This window comes from Toxotes jaculatrix, chromosome 20 (genome assembly GCF_017976425.1).
Source record: "Toxotes jaculatrix isolate fToxJac2 chromosome 20, fToxJac2.pri, whole genome shotgun sequence".
Classification (NCBI taxonomy): domain Eukaryota; kingdom Metazoa; phylum Chordata; class Actinopteri; family Toxotidae; genus Toxotes; species Toxotes jaculatrix.
In genome coordinates, this window is record NC_054413.1 from 5,665,924 (window position 1) to 5,688,507 (window position 22,584).

The following is a 22,584-nucleotide window of genomic DNA, read 5'->3' on the forward strand; positions in this document are numbered from 1 at the left end:
CTTTTTGTGAAAGTTGTTTACTTTAGTATCACTTATAGTGGATTTCCAGTAACATGCTCTCTCAACTTAGAAAGAGTTCTAGTGGCAGATTACATGCCTGGACACACAAACTGGGTATCCTTGTCTTACCTTGTCTTCTGTGTGACCACGCACTTGGACTGCATCCAAATCGCATCTTCAGGTGAAACTATTTGTTAATTTAGCCTCTAAAGCAAATCATGTTACCTTGAGTACTCAGTGTGAAACAGCCATCTTCATCTGAGCATCTGGGTCCATGTCATGTGCTGGACTTCATACAAATCATGCAATCATGATCCTGTTTTGTCTCCTTCCCCTTGTTGAACCCATACAATACCTCCCAGCGTGCACCCCCAGCGCATGTTATTGTATTGTCGTCTAATAGTGGAAGATGTGATGGGATATGTGAGTGTTTTTTGCAGTGCAAGAACAAGGACACAAATTCAAGAGGAAACATTTTTTTATATTTCAAAAAGAATCTATGAACATAATGGAAAAAACCAAACACTGGGTCTGAACATCCAGACAATTGAGATCCAAAAATACATTTTCTTAGGAAATATTTATATACAAAACATAAAAATTTATATTTTGGTTTGGGACCCCAAACGGGACAGTCCCATTTTTAATATTTTATTAATAAAAATAAACTTTTAAATATTTAATCCACCCATAACTTCTATTGAGGCAGTTTTAACATTGAAATCAAACAAGATTCCAAACAACTTAATCCATTTTGCATTTGCATGCAACAACAACTGTACACCCTAAGTCTTAAACTTGCATAAAAAACAAAAGGCCAAAAAGTCTGATTCAAACTTTAAGCGCGAGAGCCTTGCAGCTGTACCAGTCTCTGCTTTAAAAGTTCACTTTTCCTCCTCAGCTGCTCTTTGAGTGAGAGGAGTCTCTGTTCGTCTGACTGCATGCTGTAAATGCACTCTGTAGCCTTCTTCAGGATGACCACTTTGGCTGCCTTCTCGTTGTTGGCCACTTCGGGGATCTCGTCCCGCAGGGCAAAGAAGCTCAACTTGAGCTCGTTCCTCCTCTGGCGCTCCAGTACGTTATGAGTCCTTCTCTTGTCATAGTCCTCCGTGTCAGACGTCCGGGGGCTCAAACACTTGCGGTTGCTGCTGATCTGTTTGAGGACCCTGCTGTGGCCACCGCCCCCACCTCCGCTGCTGCTCTCCAGCTTCAGCCTCTTGACAGCCGGCTGCTCGTGCCTCATGGATGGATGGGCGGCGTAATTATGCTGGTGGGTGGAGACGTGGCACCTCTTCAGCACGAGCGGGCTGGGATGCCTGGTCTCCAGTGGGCTGGGGTCACACCGTTTAACCGCCTGTCTCTTCTCCACTGTGACCACATCGATCTCCTCCTCTTCCTCCTGGTCCTCCTCCTCATCATCGTCGTCTCCATCCTCATCTTCTGCAACACAGCACAAAAAGCAAAACAATCACACTCGTGCTTCAGCATCCAGGCTGCAGTCCCACTTTAAATGCATGCCACAGTAGGAAGAGGAGTGGGTAGAATCTCTGCAGTCCATTTCCCACTCCCCTTCCACATCAGTTGACTGCTTGACATGCACTCATGCCCTGTAGCTAATCTTACAGCAGCCCACAACATGACAGGGCAGCATGTCTCAGCCTCTTGCCTGGAAACCCAACTGCAAATCACATTAAATAAAACAAAGCTTCGCCTCTGTTAATCGTAACAGCGGCTGTCATGAAGCTCTACCTCATGAAAAGCCATTGCAAACTCAGCGGAGGAAAATTTCTAATTTCACAGAGGGGTGTGTGACTGCATGATGAGAACATGTTCACAACTCACCTGAGTCACTACAACTGCTGCTGCTGCTGCCGCTGTTTGGTGGCGTGTCCAGTCCCAAATCCTTAGTAGGCGGCGTCCCTGCGCTCTGCTTGGGCGTCTCTGCTATCGGATATGGGAAAACCACAGATGGATCAATGCACTCCGAGGCGGATGTGTTCAGGTCTTGCAGGTAGCTGCTGTTCAGCCTCCATGCCGCAGCACCGGCGGGCACCGAGCTGTCACCGGCCGCCGACTCCTTCCTCGCAGCGTGTAAGGAGGCGAGCCGCTCGGAGACCACCTTCTCCAGCTTGGCCGCGGCGGAGAAGCCGCTCCACATGCAGTCCTGGATGATGATGGACTTGAGGAAGGTCTGGGAGTAGTCGGCGTCGCAGATGATGCTCTGGTTGACCACGTCGTCGCCAAGGAACTCGGTCACCATCTCCAGCTGATCCGCCGTGGAGGGGAAGAGGCTTGACAGGGACGGCCGGCGGCTCGGGGAGAGGGGAGGGGTCGGCAGCAGTTCAAATTTCTTCCAGATGTCTTCGCTCGGTGCCGGAGGCTGAAGCTGCTGTGGGTAGAAATCCTCCTCCTCGTTGTCATAGTAGAAATACGGTTGAAGAGAGTCGTAATCATAGTCATAGTTTTTACTCGTTAAACTTGAATTCAGCGGCATGATGTGTCTGGTGTTTCTGTCCTTATTGTGAAGCTGGTTGGGGGGGAAAAAAATTAGTAATTAGTAGTTGTTCGTAAACGCTTGCAAGACAGAGAGCGACTGCTTGGCACTGATCCTGCCTGCAGAATTAAGAGTAAGCAACATGACATGGTCACTCCAAAACATCGACCCTCTTTGCACGCCTTGCATGCATGCACCAGTGCTGCAGCAGCAGCAGGTGCTCCACTGGGAAACCGATGGTAAATTATGAGTAAGAGGCGAAACCTCAAATTCACTGAACAGCTACTGTTGATAAACTAACACCTCTTCCACCAAACTGCGGTGGGAAAGTAACGCGAAAGCTCTGCGAACCCACTCCCTCCCTTACCTTTTAGATTTAAAATTGCTGGCCAAAGAAGACGGGGGAGGGAAATCGATCCAAAAAGCGCAAAAAAGAGCAGGAAAGTTATTCCAGTACGAAAGAACCATTAAATCCTTCGGCAGAGGCGTTGCGGTCGTTCTCAGTGAAGCTGTGTGAAGCATGCATGAGGAGCTGCAAAGGCTGCACCGGCGACCCTACGAGGACGACGCGCACTCTGTCAACAGCAGCGTGAGAATCACAGCTGAGACGGCAGCCGACTGCAATAAAAACCCCCTTCGCTGTATCCCTCCGCCGATTTTCCCGCGAAACGCTCGCCGGCCTTGAAAATGCAACACACCCTAATTTTATTCTCCGCTTTCTAAAGAAAAATAATTCTCACACCCCATAATGATTAACCCGCACTTGAACACGTGCATTTATCTGGGTATTAACTCACCGAGTGGTATATTTGTCTCTTTTAAATTTCACTTGGGGTCTATTTCTTTTAAAGCGAAGTGGGAGGGGTTATAGTAGAGTAGAGCTGCCATTGACTGGGGACAGGCGAAAAACACCAACACAAGTAGTAGTGACAGATAATTAGGTTGAATTATTTTACTACTTTCCCGCCAGAAATGTTGCTGAACAAACCTTGAAAAAAATTGGTAAGTGTAATGGTCTCAACGAAATTAGTCCACAAGTGAGATTTAGGATCTGAAAGTATATTGATTGTTCACCAAAAAAATAAAAATAAAAATAAAAAAAATTCTGCTTTTTTGTGATTGAATCTGCAGAAACACTATAAATAACACAAGTTGCCAGGCTTGTATAGTTTGTGCAGCAATTTCAGGATAACCCAATTGCAAAGCTCACACTCACAGGTGCAGCAGCAGCTCATCTCGCTCTGTCTGCAGGCTCTGACAGCGCCGACTTGGCTGAAACAGGTGATTTCAACAAGCAGACACACCAAACATCTGCAGTTTGAGAGCCATGGAGCTGTATGTTGACATGCACACACTAAGAAATAGTTGAACCACTCGTCCTGACCATGTAATGTGGCTCGGTTTTGAGGTTGGACACATTGGCACCAATTAACTACAGGAAGGAAGCAATTAAAGACATCAGATGGGTACCGCAGTTGGATGGAGATGCCCTCCTCTGCTGTAGTGGTGAAGTGGGTGGGGTGGCATTAAACGGGCTTGGAGCGCCCTCTGCTGTTCGAAGTGATCCGGGAGTGGACATCAGCCAGGGGGATGCAGGGGGTCGCATCATGAAGGTGAACACAATAACATAAACCACCGTGAACTGAGAGATTATTAGCTGAGATTACATTACAGAATCCGAAAGAGCGAGGCTGTAACACTATAAACGGCTCAGTAACAACAGAGTGCTGTGCAGTCGGTTAGTGGAGCTGTTTATTGGGGTTACTGGGTCACTTCATTAAAAAATGGAGTTCTGGAGAAGCATTAAATGACAAATATAGCAGCCACCAGTCTTCAGCCAGTGGGTTGTACTATTTATAATCAGCTAGAAAAAAAGGATTAATTCATTAGCGACGTATGATCCAGTGCAATTCTAAGTTAAAAGTTAATTTATTTAAAATGATCAGTTTCTATTTTGTTTTTGTTTTTTTTACTTTGTCAGAAATCTCACTACCTGAACAGATAAAACAATAACAGTGAGTTAAAGGAAATGTGCACATTTCTTTCCAAGTGTGTCTTAGATACAGTAAGTGTCCACAGCTTAAGGCTTCAGAGCAAAAGATAAACCAATACTTGGGTGAACAAATAGAGGAGAGCAAAGAGGAGACACAACAGGAGAGAAAAAGGAGATATAAATTTCACGAGTTTCTCTTGTTATCACTTTAACTCCGGAGGAAGTGAAGAAAATCCCCAAACTGAAATTCCACCCTCTCTCCTTTCCTCTGTGCTCATTCCTTCATCCCTTCTCCCCCTTCTCTCCTTTCCTCACTCTGGGATGCTGCATGGAGGATAGCGATCATAACCACAAGGGTCATGTGTTGTGGTCATTGTGTTTATCGGCTCTGGATGTTTCTTGTGTTACGGTGTTTCAGAGTGCCTGGAGACACAGAGGGAAGCTTTTAGACCGGATCTGGCATCATTTCCTCTGATAAGTGGAGACTGAAGGTGCTCAGGAGAGGTTTGATTGTGCTGGGTTTTTTTTTTTCTTCCTCAGTCAAACTGGTTCTCCCACCTCCAATTGACACAGTTTGTACAATAAAGTGCAGAGGTTCTATTTACAAAAACAGAAATTATTTTCCATTGAGGGCAGAGTTTTCCATTTAGTTTGGCTTTAGGAAATCAATATTAATAGCAAAAACATCTATTTACATAACACATCACATTAATACAAATTGCTGTATGCATTTATTTTCCAAGTATTTAAGCCAGCTATTTACAAAGATTTACTTTAGCCCGTTTGTTCTGTTATACTACTCTTTATCACAGCATTGCACCCAGTAACTGTACAGCAATTCGGCGTTTAAAGGACTGCTGGTTTCTTGAGATAACCTACAACCGCACTGTATCAAGCAAGGGTAACTCATAGAGCTTTACCTCAAGGCACAAAAGGTGTGTGTGTAAATAGAAATACAGCACAGAGCATTTAAAACAAAATGAAAGCAAAGATGTAGAAAGAAAATTAAACAGAGAAATGAAATAAAGAATAAGGAGTGGTGGATGAAAGTGAGAAGCTAAAGGGATTTGTGATGTGTGACTGTTTCCCTGAGTCTGGGGTGACGTCTTAACTACTGAACGCCCGCCGACTGGTGACTGGTGATGGTACATGTGATGGTGAATCATAGGTGTCCACCGTCTCTTGCCATAGAGTTATCTAAAGGAGCAAATGATACCAAAATCTCATTCAAACAGAAAGAAACACTCATCGCAATCACACAGGAAGCAACGAGTCACAGCCATGTTCAAACAAGAGCAAGAAACAAGAATCTATCAATAGTATTCTTACAGAAAGGAAAATATTGCTCCAATGAAAAATAAAAATCCCGACTTCCTCATTCACCCAGACAGGCATCCACAGCCGCTCACTACTAAAATCTGATCATTTTGTCCTTGTTAAAGAAGAAATACCAGAGGATTTTGTCTACTCTTTTCCACTGACCATACGGTTAGATGTATGACTGTTGAATTAGTCAGGAGGTAGACTATCACACTTTGGTTTCCTTCCTTTTGACTCAGTGGCTGCTTTTCTGTACTTCCCTAATTTCTGACCACAGATCCAACGTCCTGAGTCCTGTGGCCTTAAATGTGCAGCATATTCAGCACACACTGGCTGTACAAGCCCTGCTAGGGTCAGTATATTCCTTTCCTATGCCTCATCTAGTGCCTGTTACCATGATCCACAGGAGCCGATGCTGACATGAGCTTATAGTTTGCAGTTGTGGTAGAATGTAACTAAGTACATTTACTCAAGTACTGTACTTAAGTACAAATCGGAGGGACTTGTACTTTAATATTTTGTTTTCACGCCACTTTATGCTCCCACTCCACTTCTCACTCCGCTACATTAATGTTTCCTGCAAAAAAACCCACAAACATTTCATGGTTCATGTTTCTAAAACATGAGACTTTTGCTGTCTCCATCAGTCGTATGGCAGTGTCTGACAAACACGGACACACAACTGCGCTTAAATTCATTCATATAGAGAAAGACTAACACATCAGCAGACACATACAGAAAAAAATCGAGGGTGTGCTTCTACTCACACGGCCAGGAGACGATTCAGCATGATGCCTTGGAACGAGGCAGAAAATCAATAGTTGTTCAGCTTAGTTGGTGGGAGGAGGTTGCCAACTAAGCATTCAACAATGAGAGCATGGCAGATCTGTCAAACTGCTCAAGAGCTAATTGTGTCATTAATTATTGACAGTGACAACGTACAGTTATTGACACAGCCTGTAACAGCTGCATGCAGCCTAACCTGCAGCGTGTTTATAGTTACAGAGTGACAGCTTAGCATTTTGCACTTAAGATTTGTTTTGTGTCTTCGTGTGTGCCGAGAGGATTTCCTGCCAAAGACAAATCTAGTAAAATTAAAAAGGAAAGCCACTAGAGTTAAGTGCCGAATTCTTCCTCCACCCTCCATGTGCAGGAATCTAGCCAAATGTTTTATTGCTTTTATTAAATCCTTTAAAAATACACACGGTGCAGGTGCAGCAAGAAAATATGGCGTGGCCATATATCAACATATAAATTATATGTCCCTACATTGTGCAGCATGCCCCCATATTTCCAACCCCATTCCTGCTTGGCAGCACTTCATAACCACCTCACTCCACCCACACCGCCACCTCATACCCTATAACAACAAAATAAAATAAAGAATATCAAGATGATTACAAAGGAAAAGAGGAATTACATCATAAATAAATAAAAACCGATAGAAAAGCATTGTTACATATTCAAACAAGTAACGTAAGATAGCTCAGAAAACAATTCCTCCAACTGCCTGGTAAAGATACATAAATTATCTTATGCTATCCTGTAACAGTGTCATAGAAACACAATGCTCACTTGGCGTGGGACTCTTCAGAGCCCTGGTAAATTACAAAACCATCATATTCCCAATGTAACGAGAGGTGTCGTGTTCTTTTAATCTTTTAGTGTATGAAATACAGATATACATAATGATATGTGACTCATGCTCCTTTCCTTGATTTAATATCAATACTCTTGTGCAACCAGCAGCACTTGTAGCCACATCAGTAACGCATCAACAACAAAGTCCAAAAAAAAAAATTCACACTTTCGAAGTTTCTCAGTTCTCACACTTGACTGGCTGCAACTGTGGTGTGCAATGAAATGATCTGAGCACCTGGTGCACATTCAGTCGTCTTAACACTGTGGGAACAAGCACATAACACACCCTGTGGTTTCTCTGTTGAACAGTTCAAGTCTTGTCACTGTTACACGCTTGACATACGTGAGGTGGGATCATTTCTGCAGTTCCATGAATTTCTTCTTTTCAGAGAAAACTGGGCTAGCCAGTATTCCAAGTCAATTTCACCCAAAACAGACCACACCCGCAGCATGAGGATGTAAGTTACTGGTTGTTTATGGGGGCAACGGTTTTACTTGGGATTCAGGTGTTATCTGAGGAGAGGGACAGGTCATGGTTATGGTGAGGCAGGGCATTGCTTGTGTTGTAAATTGGTAGGAGGAGGATATCAGCTGTCGGATTTTTTGATCTTGCGTGTTTTTTTGTTTAGGGTCCACGATAGGAGCGAGAAGTCACAAGATAATGACCTTAAATCAAAAACCTGAAGGGGAGATGACGGTTAGAGGCAAATGATCATGAGGCAAAAAAAGGAAATGGGGAAGGAAGAGAGGGAATGTTCAGAGCGTCCATCATATCCAGAAGCTCTATCCTCCTGAATGTGGATTGTTTGAGTTGTTTTATTATGGCAATGTGTTCTGTATTAGTGAATCGGATGGTCCATATTCTGAAGAGAACATAAATCCGCTTTGTGGAACATGAGGAAGAACACCTGGAATGTGAGTAGGTGGTGATAACTTCTTATGACCTTGATTTCCAGTTGGGTCACCTGTAGCATCCAGTTTCTACAGATGGAGAAGTGCGTGATGAGTTTGAATGAATGGCTGTGCACAGGTTATTTACCCATATTAAAGCATTCTTTGTCAAACATCTGCTAGTTCCTCTCTCTGCAGTTCAGTACGTGACTAACATGCAATGACGTTTTCCTTCAGTGACAGCTCAGCTTCAGCTTCTTCATTTGATGCTAAATTTGTTCTTAATTTGAATATTTTGACAAAGTTGGAAAATTCTGTCTGTGGAGGGAGCAGCAGTGGAGTATTTAATTCCTGAAATGCAGCTCACCAGTGTATTTAACAGCCGGGTTTTTCACACTGTAAACCCCCACGCAAGTCTAAGTACAGATAGATGCAGTTTTTAGTCATGCCGGTAGAATGGCTCTACGAATGGCAATTTCAATTTACTGGTCGGTCTACCACTGCAGTGCAGACCAAAATGTTTCAACAACCATTGGATGAACTCAGAGGAAATTTTGTACAGATATTCACAGTGACCAAACAATGATTTCTCATGATTTGGGGTGATCCAATTTTCCTCTAATGTCACCAGCAGTTCAAATTTATGTTTTTGAGTAAAGTGTCTCAACAATTATTGGGTGAATTGCTGTGAAATTTGGTGAAGTCCCTTTCAGGATGAAATATAGCACCAGTGCGTCAAATTTTTATTTATCCAATACTCAGCTGCCATTTGTGCTTAGCACTAATAAGGGAAATCAAGTCTAACAAGCTACATTAAGATGAAAATGCATCAACATGTTAGTGCTGTCATTGTGAGTATGAGAGCATACTGCTTTTAGTGTTTATCTTAAAGCACCAGTGTACCTAAGTGCAGTCTCACAGAGCCACTAGCATGGCTGTAGACTCTTAGTATTGTTTGGGGACAGTTGCACTCTCGCTTGTGTTAGAAGACATCCAAGTTAACAATTTAACTTAACCCGTTTTAGCTGCCCTCCAGTGGTTCAACTTCTCATCCTGCTGCAGTGATGTACAGGTGTAGTTTGGGATCTGATGGTGTTAGTGCTGGGTGTGTTTACAGGTGCAACAAAGCACTTCTGACTACACAGTTGAAACTTTCAACCAGAGGGGGCAGTGCTCATGAATTAACTGCTTAAATCAGATAGAAATCTCTAACCACGACTTTAATGAGACTCTGAAAGGTCAGGGGTTAAGTTTTCAGACCCATTGGGACCCAGTGCATGGGTCATGTTTTCAGCTGTTCTAGTTATTCTTTTCTGTTGGATGTTTACTTAAGGTAGGAGAGTTACGGCCCTTTGCATAATTTGTGTGTGAAACTGGTTATTATTTTGACCAAGTTTATTTATCTATAGAGCTGAACCATAGATGGAGGTATCAAATGGACGTACCTGGCACAGGCCCAGGGGACCCTGACACAGAGACTTTATATAACGTTAACATTTCTTGCTTGTAAGTCAGAGAACTTGGTCAAAAATATCTCAGTTATGTTTTGATCCCAATCTGAGTCCTTTAATCCTTTTAAAATTTCAAACTCAAACTTATTTTTTAAGATATGTTTTTGTTAATTTTATTTCTAAAGGGCATAAAGAATGAAATCAATTTTATTTATTGGTATATTTAACAGAGATGGCACACATTAATAATAATTTCTGTAAATGTACCAGATCAGACATCCCATACATTTATTGAAATAATTTATAAAAATAAAGCATGCTTGGTTGTATCAGTAGTTGACAGCTGCTGGTCAGTGTCCATTACTTGTTAAACTGAATATGGTGGATGTATCCAAGAGAATGAAAATTGCCTCAGTTTGGGGAGTAGGTCTGAATCTGCTGCTGGCTCCCTGATTGACCACTAGAGGGCGCATCACATCTGAAAACCTGCATTGGATATAAAACTTAAATTTGACAATCACTTACAGAAACAATCATTTTTAATTTAATTTTTTGATAACTTTTTTTCACAGATTTGAAGTTTTTGAATATATCTGCAGTAAACATCACCTTTGGGAACTCCCATATAATCAGATTTGTTTTCCTGCAACCCATTTGTGCAAAGAAAGTCAAAGTTTATGAAATAACTTCCTTGCTCCTAGATTCCTAATCTCCTGCCGCTAAATGATATTCCCTCTAAATGTTTGGTGGACAAATGTGCACGGAGCACAGACTTCCTGGAGTCAGAGCACTGCAGAATTCCCAAAAATGTAATTATAATAAATGTTAAAAGCAAATAGGTGTTTAGATTAGTGGCATGAGAGCCTTTTGGTACCCTGAAAAGCCTTTTAGTCCTCTGCTAATGTGAACTCATAAAAAGATGGTTTCCTACACAAGGAAACGCCAATTAATCCAAACCACACAATAAAATAAATGTTGCAGGAAGGTTTAATAATCTGGGAAACTTGTAAACACTGTTTTCCAAGTCATGGAACATTGATAACAAAAGGAACACATTTGTGCCATTATTAGAGATCGTATCCAAAGTTGCCACCTCCTGCACATAGACACTTAAGCTCATTCATACAGGAGTACCTGAGCGCCACTCACTGATTTATAGTACACACAGTTGCATAAATACTCCACTAAACACACTTGTGGACTGTTTACTCAAAAAACTTGCTTGTAAAAGTTAATAATTTACTTTCAAGAAAAAACCACAAAGTCCTCTATTATTGGGAACCCTGGAAAACAGTTACCAGTAGAATTAATGAAATAATCCTGACATTATAGCGGAATTATATTGTAGCTTTAGGATTTAACCCACGAAGTGTACTCACAGGTACGGACTCCTCATTAAAAATCTGAGTTTAGTTACAGCTGCCAAGCAGTGGCATGTCTGGTAGTAAAATGCTGTGTTGACTGTTAAAATCACTACAGAACCTCCCTCAGGCAGCAGGCAGAAGCACAAACAACTTTGTGTTTTGACTGAACACTGCAGGTTTTACTCACAGTTCTTACACTGTGACAGTAGCACACTCCTGCAGCTCACATTAACTGTACAGAGTTGTACATTAAAATACTTAAACAAAGAAAACATGTGGAAGGGACCAAGACATCATAGAATAACACTGTTCTTTTCAATTCTGACATTAATAGCAACATAAAATAAGAAAAGCAGTTTGACCAAAAAGAATCTTAACTTGGCTGATACTTGAGCTAATATTAGTTTCATTTTTGCTAAACAACTGTTTCCGATTTTTTTAAAATCAACTTTTACTCCAACAAAAGTCACACAGTGTATGCGCAATTTGCAATGTATATGTACACCTTTAGCCTAGATCTTGTAATGCAGATGGACAAAATTACTTCATGCAACTATATTCGTCTGAGCTGACATTTTATCGCAGAATTTGGCCATATACACATGTGACATAAAGGTGATCAGTGCAGGTTAGGTAAAACTGTGTTTCTGTGTATCTCAGTTTTTGTTGTAATTTTCACAAATTTGATATCTGCACTGAAAAGATGTCTTGGACCTATTTTTTGTAATCCCCCTCTTGTCCACTAGGGGTCTGTATTTCACTAGCTAATGCCATATCGGGGCTCATCTGTTTACCCTTCATATAATTACTTTCCTTAAGGGAGGGGTACAGTGTAAACATAAAAACTTCCATGGGACCAAACTATTGTGTGTTTTGCTGTGTGAAGATATATTAGACTCAGTGAGGTGAATGTGGCTTTCTACCATCTAAATCCATGCTACTAGGGTTGTCATTCATTTAGACTAACCACCGCTGCACCACTGTCCATTCAGATTTTTCTAATATTTAGTCGGTTGTAGATACAGGACTAACTGTGCAAAAAAAGGTGTGTTTATTCAACATGACAAGCCAAACGAACAGATAAGCGATCAGAGGAAAGGTGTTTATATGTGCTGTTGCCCCTGCTTTAATGTAAACACATATTATGCAGCCGTGTGTTGTGTGTTTTGTGTGTGTACGCAGTCATAATAAAAGCCAGGTTTAGACTTGGTGGTGATGTCACGGCCGGGATGCCAGGCCCACGTGCGTGCAGCAGTGGGTTCCAGCCTCGGGGAGGGTCGACAACAGCCAGACTGCCTAGCACAGGCGCAGTCAAATGCGGAGCTAGAAAACTAATCTTACCCGTCCCGGATTACCGTTTTTCCCTAAACCTCTACCGACGACAACGCGGGACGCTTGCTCGCTCAAATTCGGCGCTGTTTGTATGTCACCTTGCGTCTCCCCCCACCCCTCGACGATGATTTGCGAGAAAGATGCGCCTGCCTGAAATTTCCGTTGACCTTCGCCTCCGCTCAGCAGCATCGAAGCATTGTGAAGCGCTGCCGCTACAGGAGCGCCCCGGCTCCTGCCGCTGCCCCACTTAGCCTCCCATTCTCGCTAGAAATACAGGTGCCCTGACCGCCTTCTAGCCGCTAATCTTTGATTTTCTTTTTAATAAATCAAGACCGAGGCAGATGCCCCTCGCTCTGTCAACCCGGCTTGTACTATGGTGGAGTTTCCATCTCTCAGTCCTTACTGGCCTCTCATCCGCTTTCTGGTGCCTTTGGCTATCACCAATGTTGCCATCGACCTCGGGGAACAGGTAACGTTTCTGTTTTGCTTGCCCGGTGCGCTGTTTTCGCTGTGGGTCAATAACAAAAAGCCGAAGACTGCAGCTCTCGCTTCGCTAGCAGCGGCTAGCCGCTTTAACGGTTTTATTCCACCTCTTGGGGGAATAATTTTCAGCGTGTCAGCCGCTGCTGCTGCCGAGCATCAATTTTTAAGCCCCGTGAAAACACCGACACCGTTTCTCTGGACTGACACTGGACATTTAGACCCTGTTTTGCCAGTTGCAGGCGGTTGGCTTGTGTTGCAGCTACAGCTAGCTTAGCTGGCACACTGAGATGTTCTGTGAAGATATCCATTAGAGGTTTACATGCATTATTTAGGAAGAGAGGCGTGTGGACCCTTCACTCAGAGGAAGGCCCGTGTTTATTCTGAGATATGTATATATATATATATATATGTGTGTGTGTGTGTATAGATATATTTTTTCTTTACAAAAAAAAAATCGTCGTCACTTCTGTCACCAAAGCTCCTGCGGATTTCACCGTTATTATTATCCAGCACCGCACTACCTTCTGTGATTTGTTTGTCATTTGATTAATCAGTATTTGAATAATCAGAGCCTACTGTTCGGATACGATGGTGGCGGATCGTGTGCAAAGATTAAACGCATTTTTGTCTGAGCGTTTGATTTTCTTTAATTGTCATATCTTCCTGACTGGACATTTCCTGCCCTCTCTCAGCCATAGGACTGATCTGGTGGCTGCCCTATCCCAAGGGACACTGGGCAGATAGTGTGAGAATAAAAAAAAAAAAAACACGCACATTGAGGCTTGGACATGTCAGGATTAAGCTTATGTAATGGTTCTGTTAGCTGGTATAAATAGCACACGATCCTGCAAAGGAAAAGGGCAGCTGTAGTAGCTGTTCTGAAGGTAATACTGAATGGAAATATTTCTGGCGTTAAGCGCTGTGGGTGTTTCCTGCCCAGACATTGTGATGGCACTCACTGTTTTGCAGTAGCCAAAGGTCTATTTTTATTGTCTCTATAAAGCCCATGAAGGTGTTTTTTTTTTCAATGCAGAATAGTTAAGGGCCAAGGTGGAGAGTCACTTGCCATCTGGTCAGAGATAAAGTTAGGCTAAGTCATGGTCATGTGGGCTGGTCATACTTCCTAACTGAACTCTTCTTTCCCCTCATGTGCTGTCTCATTCCCCTGACACCTCTCCCTCTCCACACCCACCCTGTAATATCTTTTCCAGGCCCTCAACAGGGGCATAGCCACAGTCAAAGAGGATGCAGTTGAAATGCTGGCCAGCTATGGCCTGGCCTACTCCTTGATGAAGTTCTTCACTGGACCCATGAGCGACTTCAAGAATGTGGGTTTGGTGTTTGTCAACAGCAAGAGGGACCGAAGGAAGGCTGTATTCTGCATGGTGGCGGCCGGAGTCATCGCATTCGTCCTACATATCTTGATAGGTGTGTGTTTAAGGGTTGTTTGTGCACACATGATGACACATTGTGCTTAAACCGCGTCCTGTAAAAGTGAAGTTTCGGCATTTGTGGCATACCTAAAGTTTCATTATTGTTACACCCTCTGAAAGTGTTCTTTCTGGAGGAGATCGCAATCACTGCTCTCCAAAACAGTGAAAATAGCCTCTGCTTACCTATGGTTTCCTCTGTTTTTTTTTCCTATAGCTTACACAGATTTAGGATACTACATCATTAATAAGCTCCACCATGTGGATGACTCTGTGGGGAACAAGACGAGAAAGGCCTTCTTATACCTGGCTGCATTCCCTTTGCTGGATGCAATGGTGAGTGTATGGTACGGCAGGATTATTCTACATGACATTTTATCATGCAAGAGATGGATTTAAACACAGCTGACCTAGCAATAGGTAGCTTTTAATCCTCTGTTCATGCTGGTTTCTAATGATAGTGTATTCGTTGCTTTAAAGTCTAGCTCAGATGTGGTTGAAAAAATGGCCAAAACAGAGCTTTTGTCTTTAGTTTAAAGCCTGGTGTCTTGGGGTAACACATCTGTCCATTGTTCTGTCTGAAGGCATGGATTCATGCAGGCATACTTCTCAAGCACAAGTACAGCGTCATAGTAGGCTCAGCCTCGATCTCTGATGTTGTGGCCCAGGTAAGAAGATCCTGTGCTTGATTTTGATTTAATGCAGAAGGCTACATTTTAAGAGCTTCATTCAATTAAACTTTTAAAACCATGCGTTGCAGTGTATGATTTCTGGTGTTTATCAACTCTGCTCTTTCCTGTAGATTGTGTTCGTGGCCATTCTCCTCCACAGTAACCTGGAATGTGTGGAGCCTTTACTCATCCCAATCCTTTCCCTGTATATGGGTGCCTTGGTCCGTTTTAGCATTGTCGGTCTAGGTTACTACTGTAACATTCACGACAACATCCCAGACTCCAGTGGACTTGATGTGGGGGTAAGAGCTGCTAATTTTTTTTCTTACTGTACTGTTTACTGTAAGGACAAAAGGAAAATATGACAGAAATAAATGGGGGTTTTGTGTAAATAAGAATTAAGCATCTCTTTTCTAGTGCAAGAGTGATTTTTTTGGGTATGTCTTGGTCCCTGCAGGGCGATGCCACCATCAAAAAGATGCTGAGTTTCTGGTGGCCCCTGGCCCTCATCCTGGCCACTCAGCGCATCAGTCGACCCATCGTCAACCTCTTTGTGTCTCGTGACCTCAAGGGGACCAGTGACGCTACAGAGGTGATTTAATTCACCAAACATTTATCAAATGCTGTTCCTCATCATTTATTACAGCGGCTACGTTTCATGTTTGATTGAGAAGATTTTAATTCCACACTTAATCTGGCTTTTGTTAATAAAGCTGCCACGAATTTCTTTATGGTACTGCTAGTGGTATTATAGGTTATTGTTTGATATAGGGAATCATAAAGAGCGACTTCACAACTACGTGAAGTCAGTGGACTCATTTTTCCCTCAAGGTATTGCAGGTGAAATGCCAGATGCTAGCAAACTCCCTCTGGAGCTTTCTGGCTTACAGAGACCCTAACTACTAGAGACAATGCATAGCTGTTTACCAGAACGAACTGGAAATCATTGACAACACTGGCTGCCAGTGGTTTGGGTGATTCACCATGTTCATGTGAAACTCAGGGCATGATTACACTGAGTGAAAACATTCCTACATGGCCCTACTGTTCCTGCGTAAAGCCTGCCACTGCCTGTTGTTGTTTGGGACACAATAACAAGCTCAAGGCTGTTGTCAAATCATAAACTTGTGAAAAAGCACACTCTGCTGGGAAAGTGAGAGACACACTTGTGGCTTTCATGTAGGTTATTGTTAGACAACTGTCATTAATTTAGCCGTGTGTGGTACGCGGAGTATTTTCAGCATTAAAGTGGTGGCGTGCCGATGACTTATAGCTGCCGGGTCTTTGTCATTCCAGGCCGTGGCTGTGCTCACAGCCACATACCCTGTGGGTCACATGCCCTACGGTTGGTTAACTGAACTGAGAGCAGTGTACCCTGCCTTTGACAAGGTAAACCACACTCCCCCTTCGTATGTTTGTTGCAGCGGTAACAATTTACTTTGGACAGGTTTGTATATGCCACTAATATTCTTCTTTTACCAACAGAACAATCCCAGCAACAAGCTGAACGCAGGCAGCCCCGTCACCAAGTTGCATATTAAAAAGTTTACATTCTGCTGTCTGGCTCTATCACTCACGGTAAGATGAGGGTGAATCTTTTTTTTTTTTTTTTTTCAGCCACATAATTGTGCTGGCTGTGCTCTCACAATATGGGATGAATTAGCTCAGAAAGAAGGTGTGGTTGACTTTGTTTTTGTGGTCTGAGTGGAGACAATGCCGAACTTCTGGCCTGAATTTGTGATGTAAAATCGACGAGAGTTAGAGCTGAAATAACTCACTTAACAGAAAATTAATATGCAACAAATTTGATAATTGCCAAATCCTTTTTGGTTCATTTGCTTCTCAAATGTGAGGATTTGCAGCTGTTCTCCTTGTTGTAAATTCAGCTGAAATTGGAATATTTCTAGATTTCTGGGTTTTTGACCAATAGTCAGACAAAACAAGTAATTTGAGTAATTACATCTTACATCTTTGGCTCTACCACACTGTGACAAGCATTTTTTGAATATATTTTTGATGTTTTATTGTACAAGAAATAAATAATCATCCGGTTTATTTTCAGGCATCTCTGTCATTTAGACAGAATGTGATGCAGACTTGTAGACCCACTTTGGTAGCTGATACAGCTAGCATAAAGTTTCAGGATTCATTCCATAATAGGCAGTCCTTCTCTAGCATTGTATTTGTTTACAGCCTAAGGTGTCCTTCATAGAGACTTGACCTTTCCCACCGTGGGTGTCAATTGTCCTACCATGGCGTCCTGCAAAACCTGATATCCTAAGCAAGTGTTTTTTTCTTTTAAAAATGAAAATGCCTGATTATCGTTCACATGCCCGTGTTTCTTGACAGCAGATGCATTACGGTTTGATTTGGAGGTTGTAAACTGTGGTTTATTGCTTATGTTTACATTTTTCTGATCGCACTGTACAACAGATTAGAGAGTGCTATGTGTCCGTCAGAGTTCAGTTCCAAGACTGACATAACCGGTCCAGTGTTACGCAGAAACATGTTTAACTTAGTTTTTGCAAAGCCTGTTAGAGGCAATGGTGTCAAAGGCTAAATTCCACTAAATTGTCTTTCAACCTGAGTGTTTCCTCAGAAACGAAGGCAAAATTTAGAAATTCAAAAAAAAAAAAAAGGTCTTGTGTTTGAGATACTTTATAATGCTGGCACAGCTTTACATTAATGTTTAAAGTGATGGGGGTTCACAGCTTTGCTGCAGCCGTACTGAATGTACTTTTCCTTTGCTGTCCTGTCGTGGTTTCAGGTTGCACAGAGAGGGAAACACATTAGGGTGGAATTTGTGAAGAGGCTAAGGGGCTTTTGTCCCCCAACCCTCCCACCCAAACTTTAACAGCTTAATAAAATAGGCATTCACATAAAACATATCGGTTAACACATTCCTAAAGCCCCCTCGCAGGTGTACTCTTCTGTTAAGTAATGAGTGGTCACATTACGTCCACTGTTCCTGTTTTTGTTTTCCAACAAAATAGTTTGGATAATTTAGCCAGTGGATCTGCAGGAAAACGCTATGATCCAGTCTCTCTGATCATGTTAAATGATTCAAAGCAAATTTCTGTGAAGTAAAAGTGAGCCTTTGCCCCAGTTAGTCGTCTTAACAGCTCAAATAAGAAAAACAGGAAGTGTGTGGCCAAGGTTGGGCCTTTTAGGAGGAGGAGGAGGAGGAGGAGGAGAATGGCACACCAGATGTGGAATCCCAGAGCTGTAAACATGTGTGTGAGGGTGTGTGCACAGCACAGAACAACAGACAGATAGGTATGGCCTGTAGCGGTGTTGAAAACACAGCCTGACAAGCTCTCATGCCAGGGCTTGTTCTGATTATAGATGGAGGACAGACAACAGAACAAAAAACAGCAGAGGAGGAAGACAAAGTGTACTTGAGAAGGGAAATGAGTAATGTTCTGTAACAAATAATTTCGTTTTATGAAAACAGACTTAGCCGAGGATGTCGAGGCAGTGAGTGTGGATGTCTCACCTTGTTTAGAGAAACCACAGCTGAGTCAGGGGAGACGGCGGTTTCACTTGAGCCACACAGATTGGTTATTATGTACCTCCGTCCTGCTAAAATAATGATAGATGGTAAGGTGATAACAAATGAAATCATCAGTTACAAGTAATCTGTTCGCATATTTTGGTTCATGGGATCAAAAACCACATGAAAGGTTTTTCTGAAATTAATCGTTTTCTGCTATCAAATTTATTTTAAGAAGAGTGAGGTGGTGACATGTTTATGGATTCACTCTTGGTGGTTTTTGTTTCCATGTACTCAAAATATTGGGTATTATCTTTTCTCCGTCTTGGCTCTTACAGTACAGTCTGACATTTACTAATTTTGCAGACACTCTTGCCACAAGGTTGCAGGTGCATAAAGAAACAAGAAAAATGTTCTTGGAGAGAGATACATAAAGCATATCAGTCGAGTAGATACTCTCGAAGATGTAGGTCTTCAGGCGAGTTTTGAAGGCAGAGAGCAGGAGGATTAAGAGGAAGAAAAGGTTAATCTGACTTAATCAAGTTAGGTAATTCATGGCACCGTCAAGACAACAAACATGAGGAGAGTTTGGCCTAAGATTTCCTGCCTTGAGGTGACTGTAGGACTAGAGAGACCAACAAGGTCTTTGGATGCACAAGTGAGCGAGGACGGCTGGAAAGTCTGGAGGCTTTTAAGATTGCTTAGCTTTTTTTTTGCAGATATCACATTGCTGAAACATTGACAAATCATCAGTGTGTTGCAAGCATCTGAGACTCCATTAGCAATACAGGGAGCGTCAGTCGGTGCCCTGAAACTTACACCTGTGGAGAAAATGTTCAGCAAAGTCAGAGACAACAGTGATCAAAACATCCAGCAGTAGCCAGGAGCAAGCAGCGCAGTCAGAGCGGTGTAGAACCAGAAAAGCCAGAAATGGATCTCGAGGGCCCCTGGATTTGGAGTGCAGGCAAATGATCTTTATACAATTTTTAAACAAATTGATGTATTCATGTTCAGATCAGTCAGGTTTATACTTCTGTTTAACACTCCAGTAATAGCCTGGAGATGCTTTGGTAATGTTGCACGTGCCTTGGCAACTGCTTCTAGAAACAATAGCATTGTCTGTCATGTGTTTGCTCGCTCGCTTATTTTATGTGAGCTTCAAAGGCCTGCATTCAATCGGAAACCCCCTTGAGTTAATGAACTAATGAAATCTAATGAGGCGTGCCGGGCGACTCCATTGTGGTGCAACGAACGCAAAAATTAATTTGCTCTTGTTCATTCTGTGTCCAGCTTTGCTTTGTGGTGTTTTGGACTCCACATGTATCAGAGAAGATCCTGGTTGATGTCATCGGAGTGGAGTATGCTTTCGCTGAGCTGTGTGTGGTCCCACTCCGAATTTTCTCCTTTTTTCCCTTGCCAGGTAAGACACTCGATTCGATGTTTTTCACCGTCGGTGTCCAGCTGCATTTTCCTTCCTGCTGTGGCTTTAACCGGGGCGTAGCTCGGACCAGTGGGGTGATGTTTCCACTTTGTGTGTGTGTTTGCAGTGACTGTTCGGGCTCATTTGACTGGATGGCTCATGACCCTGAAAAAGACCTTTGTGCTGGCCCCCAGCTCAGTTCTCCGCATCATTGTCCTCATCACCAGTCTAGTTGTGCTGCCTTATATGGGGTAAGTCAACACTTCAGAGAACACTGCCGGGGTCACAGAGGTCAGCACCGTGACTCAGGCGTACTGTTATTTATAACAGTATTGTGCCGTATTCTGGTAAAATGTATGTTTAACAGGAGGAAGATTAGAAAGTGAATCCACTTCCACTCTGCTAAAAGTGCAAAATAATTTGTATAAGAGGCAGCGGCAACTGAAAACTTGATGGCATTGTTCGTGCTTCAGGGTTCACGGGGCCACGCTCGGGGTTGGATCCCTCCTGGCCGGCTTCATAGGGGAGTCGACAATGGTTGCCATAGCGGCGTGCTATGTTTATCGACAACAGGTGAGAACACCTCGGTTGAAGTCACGGCAAACGTGAAAGTACACACCTTATTCTGTGCTTTTTGCAAATCACATGTGCAGCCATTTTGAGCCAGGTGTGCCTCTCACTCATGATCATCCTGTTCCCAAACATGAATACATGCAAGAACAAAAAAAAAAAAAAAAAAAAAAAAAACAAAACCTCTGAAAGCTTTCATTTAGAGCAGCTGGATGTCTACAGAGCTAGTAAACAGCGACACCCCTCCCAGTCTTTTCTGTGAATACATGCTAGGAATTTTCCAGTTTTAAATTTACCCTAAGTCGCAGCCAAGTCTTCTAAATATTCCAGTTCACGTGTCCAGTTTGTATTGAGGTAGCAAGAATAACCTAAAGCATGACCTAATGAGGTTATGTGGTTCAGGAGGCTCTGCATGCTCCAAAGTCCTTCCATCTTCACGTGAGGACTGGACCACTCACCCAGTTATATTCTGTTCGTACATTTTGCAGCTTATCAAGTTTTAGATTAGCACAACAATGGTCTTAGCTGCACTACACAGTACTATTGTTTAATTTTTGGCAGTTCCAGCTCCCCTTTACCTCAAAGAAAGAAAGAAAGTCTTAAAAAATGTGGTTTTCATTCCTTTCTTATCCACAGAAAAACAACGAGATGTCCAATGAGCTGGTGGTGGAAGGCGAGGACTCCGCCCCGATGAGCGAGGTGTGCTCCAGGACTCAGATGGATGCCATCGAGGAGCTCCAAGAAGAGGAGGAGGAGGAGGAGGAACAGGAGTGAACTCTGACAGCAGGGGAAGGTAAAGCCGACCTCCACGTGGAACTTTGCTGAAGAGGAGACCGCTGAGTGTGACAGTGGTGGAGAGCAGAGAGGACCCGAGCACGGTTTGGTTTCAGAGGTTCCCCCAACCGAACTGAACTTTCTGTAAGAGCGACGGGGTCTTCGTCACGTCGACCTACACACCATTAAAACGCACACTGTAAAGAAAGCCATGCACCTCCAATTGTTCATCCATCGGCGTAAATACCTTTGTCTTCCGACGTTTTCAACAGTTTTCTCATAGTTTTGCATCATCACATTAGCGGGTGTATTAACCACTTTCATGTGTTTACTGGTAAACAAGGGAAATCGACACGGGAGAACTTTTCCTCCTCAGCAGCGAGAATGAAACGTCTGTCGAGTGGTAGTGGAGTTGCCAAAATACAGAGTTCATTATTTTATGTTATTTTATCAAGATTAAGCGGCAAGGCCTTGCTTGAATTCAAATATAGACATGTTGTGGGACTTGTTGGGTTGTGCAATCGTATTTTACATACAATGGTGTACAGATTATTGTTGTTTTATATAGGTAATGCAATGTGTATATTTAATTGCCCAGAGGGGTCAGGAATCCCTCGTTATATCATTGCGTGTGTTACAGAATACAGTTATGATTGTTCACTTTCCATGCAGTCTGAGAGTCAATCTACTTTTGTTTTGCCAAGCATTTTCCTGGTAGTATTCAGACTGTCGTATGTACTGTATATACTGTATAGGCATTCTTATTTGGCAAATAAATTGCTTTATTATTATCTCTTTTGTTTTGCTATGTTAGATTTTCTTTTCTTATGACCTTACTAAAAGCCAAAATGTAGAAAAGTACTATCCCTGGCCTTTGCCGCAATCTGAGCTTGCACATTTCATGAAGTTGGCACAACAGGGAAATTACCACAGAGCGTTGGTATTACAGGAAATAAGGAAATGTTTCATGTTTTCAATGTAATGTTGGCAAAGTGTGAACACATACACTCAGTCGCCAGAATGTTAGGTACGCGTAGCTTAAACTAATGCAGTCCTGTTTCTACCTTTTTTTTTTTTTTCTACCATTTACCACAAATTTCATTCTTCATAAAGGCCACAAAGTTGAATCAACACCTTTAAGACAGATTTAACAAAAACTTAACATTATACTCCTCATGAAGGAAGCATTTACTGTGAGACTGTTGTATTAGACTGCATTCGTTTTAGCTACATGTACGTGATACACTGGCAACTGGG

The 22,584-nt window shown here is 42.6% G+C and overlaps 2 protein-coding genes across 4 annotated transcripts; one reads left to right on the forward strand and one right to left on the reverse strand.

Annotated features, from left to right (window-relative positions):
- Positions 1 to 460: 460 nt before the first annotated feature.
- On the reverse strand, positions 461 to 3,242 carry myca (MYC proto-oncogene, bHLH transcription factor a). Of its 2 annotated transcripts, none has more exons than XM_041066071.1 (3): positions 2,862 to 3,242; positions 1,843 to 2,527; positions 461 to 1,437 (listed from the first exon to the last, which is right to left on the reverse strand). In XM_041066071.1, exons 2-3 carry the CDS (start codon positions 2,492 to 2,494, stop codon positions 839 to 841), a joined length of 1,251 nt encoding a protein of 416 aa, XP_040922005.1. In that variant the 5' UTR covers positions 2,495 to 2,527; positions 2,862 to 3,242; the 3' UTR covers positions 461 to 838. The 2 variants fall into 2 exon arrangements, with proteins under 2 accessions (XP_040922005.1, XP_040922004.1); XM_041066070.1 differs by having other exon boundaries at positions 461 to 1,440; positions 2,862 to 3,237.
- Positions 3,243 to 8,079: 4,837 nt separating this feature from the next.
- On the forward strand, positions 8,080 to 22,118 carry ankha (ANKH inorganic pyrophosphate transport regulator a). Of its 2 annotated transcripts, none has more exons than XM_041065358.1 (12): positions 8,080 to 8,363; positions 14,181 to 14,397; positions 14,617 to 14,735; positions 14,984 to 15,067; positions 15,202 to 15,372; positions 15,528 to 15,662; positions 16,367 to 16,459; positions 16,556 to 16,648; positions 19,854 to 19,983; positions 20,111 to 20,234; positions 20,457 to 20,556; positions 21,190 to 22,118. In XM_041065358.1, exons 1-12 carry the CDS (start codon positions 8,343 to 8,345, stop codon positions 21,325 to 21,327), a joined length of 1,425 nt encoding a protein of 474 aa, XP_040921292.1. In that variant the 5' UTR covers positions 8,080 to 8,342; the 3' UTR covers positions 21,328 to 22,118. The 2 variants fall into 2 exon arrangements, with proteins under 2 accessions (XP_040921292.1, XP_040921291.1); XM_041065357.1 differs by lacking the exon at positions 8,080 to 8,363 and adding an exon at positions 12,400 to 12,955.
- The last annotated feature ends 466 nt before the right edge of the window (positions 22,119 to 22,584 follow it).

Bases quoted from the DNA above. Each gene is read 5' to 3' on its own strand.
- myca (XM_041066070.1), bottom strand. From the start codon at position 2,494: ATGCCGCTGAATTCAAGTTTAACGAGTAAAAACTATGACTATGATTAC. The intron at 1,441-1,842 runs GTGAGTTGTGAA...GCTGTGTTGCAG, and splicing joins CAGCAGTTGTAGTGACTCAG to AAGATGAGGATGGAGACGAC.
- ankha (XM_041065357.1), top strand. From the start codon at position 12,860: ATGGTGGAGTTTCCATCTCTCAGTCCTTACTGGCCTCTCATCCGCTTT. The intron at 20,235-20,456 runs GTAAGTCAACAC...TTCGTGCTTCAG, and splicing joins GTTGTGCTGCCTTATATGGG to GGTTCACGGGGCCACGCTCG. The intron at 20,557-21,189 runs GTGAGAACACCT...TCTTATCCACAG, and splicing joins GCTATGTTTATCGACAACAG to AAAAACAACGAGATGTCCAA.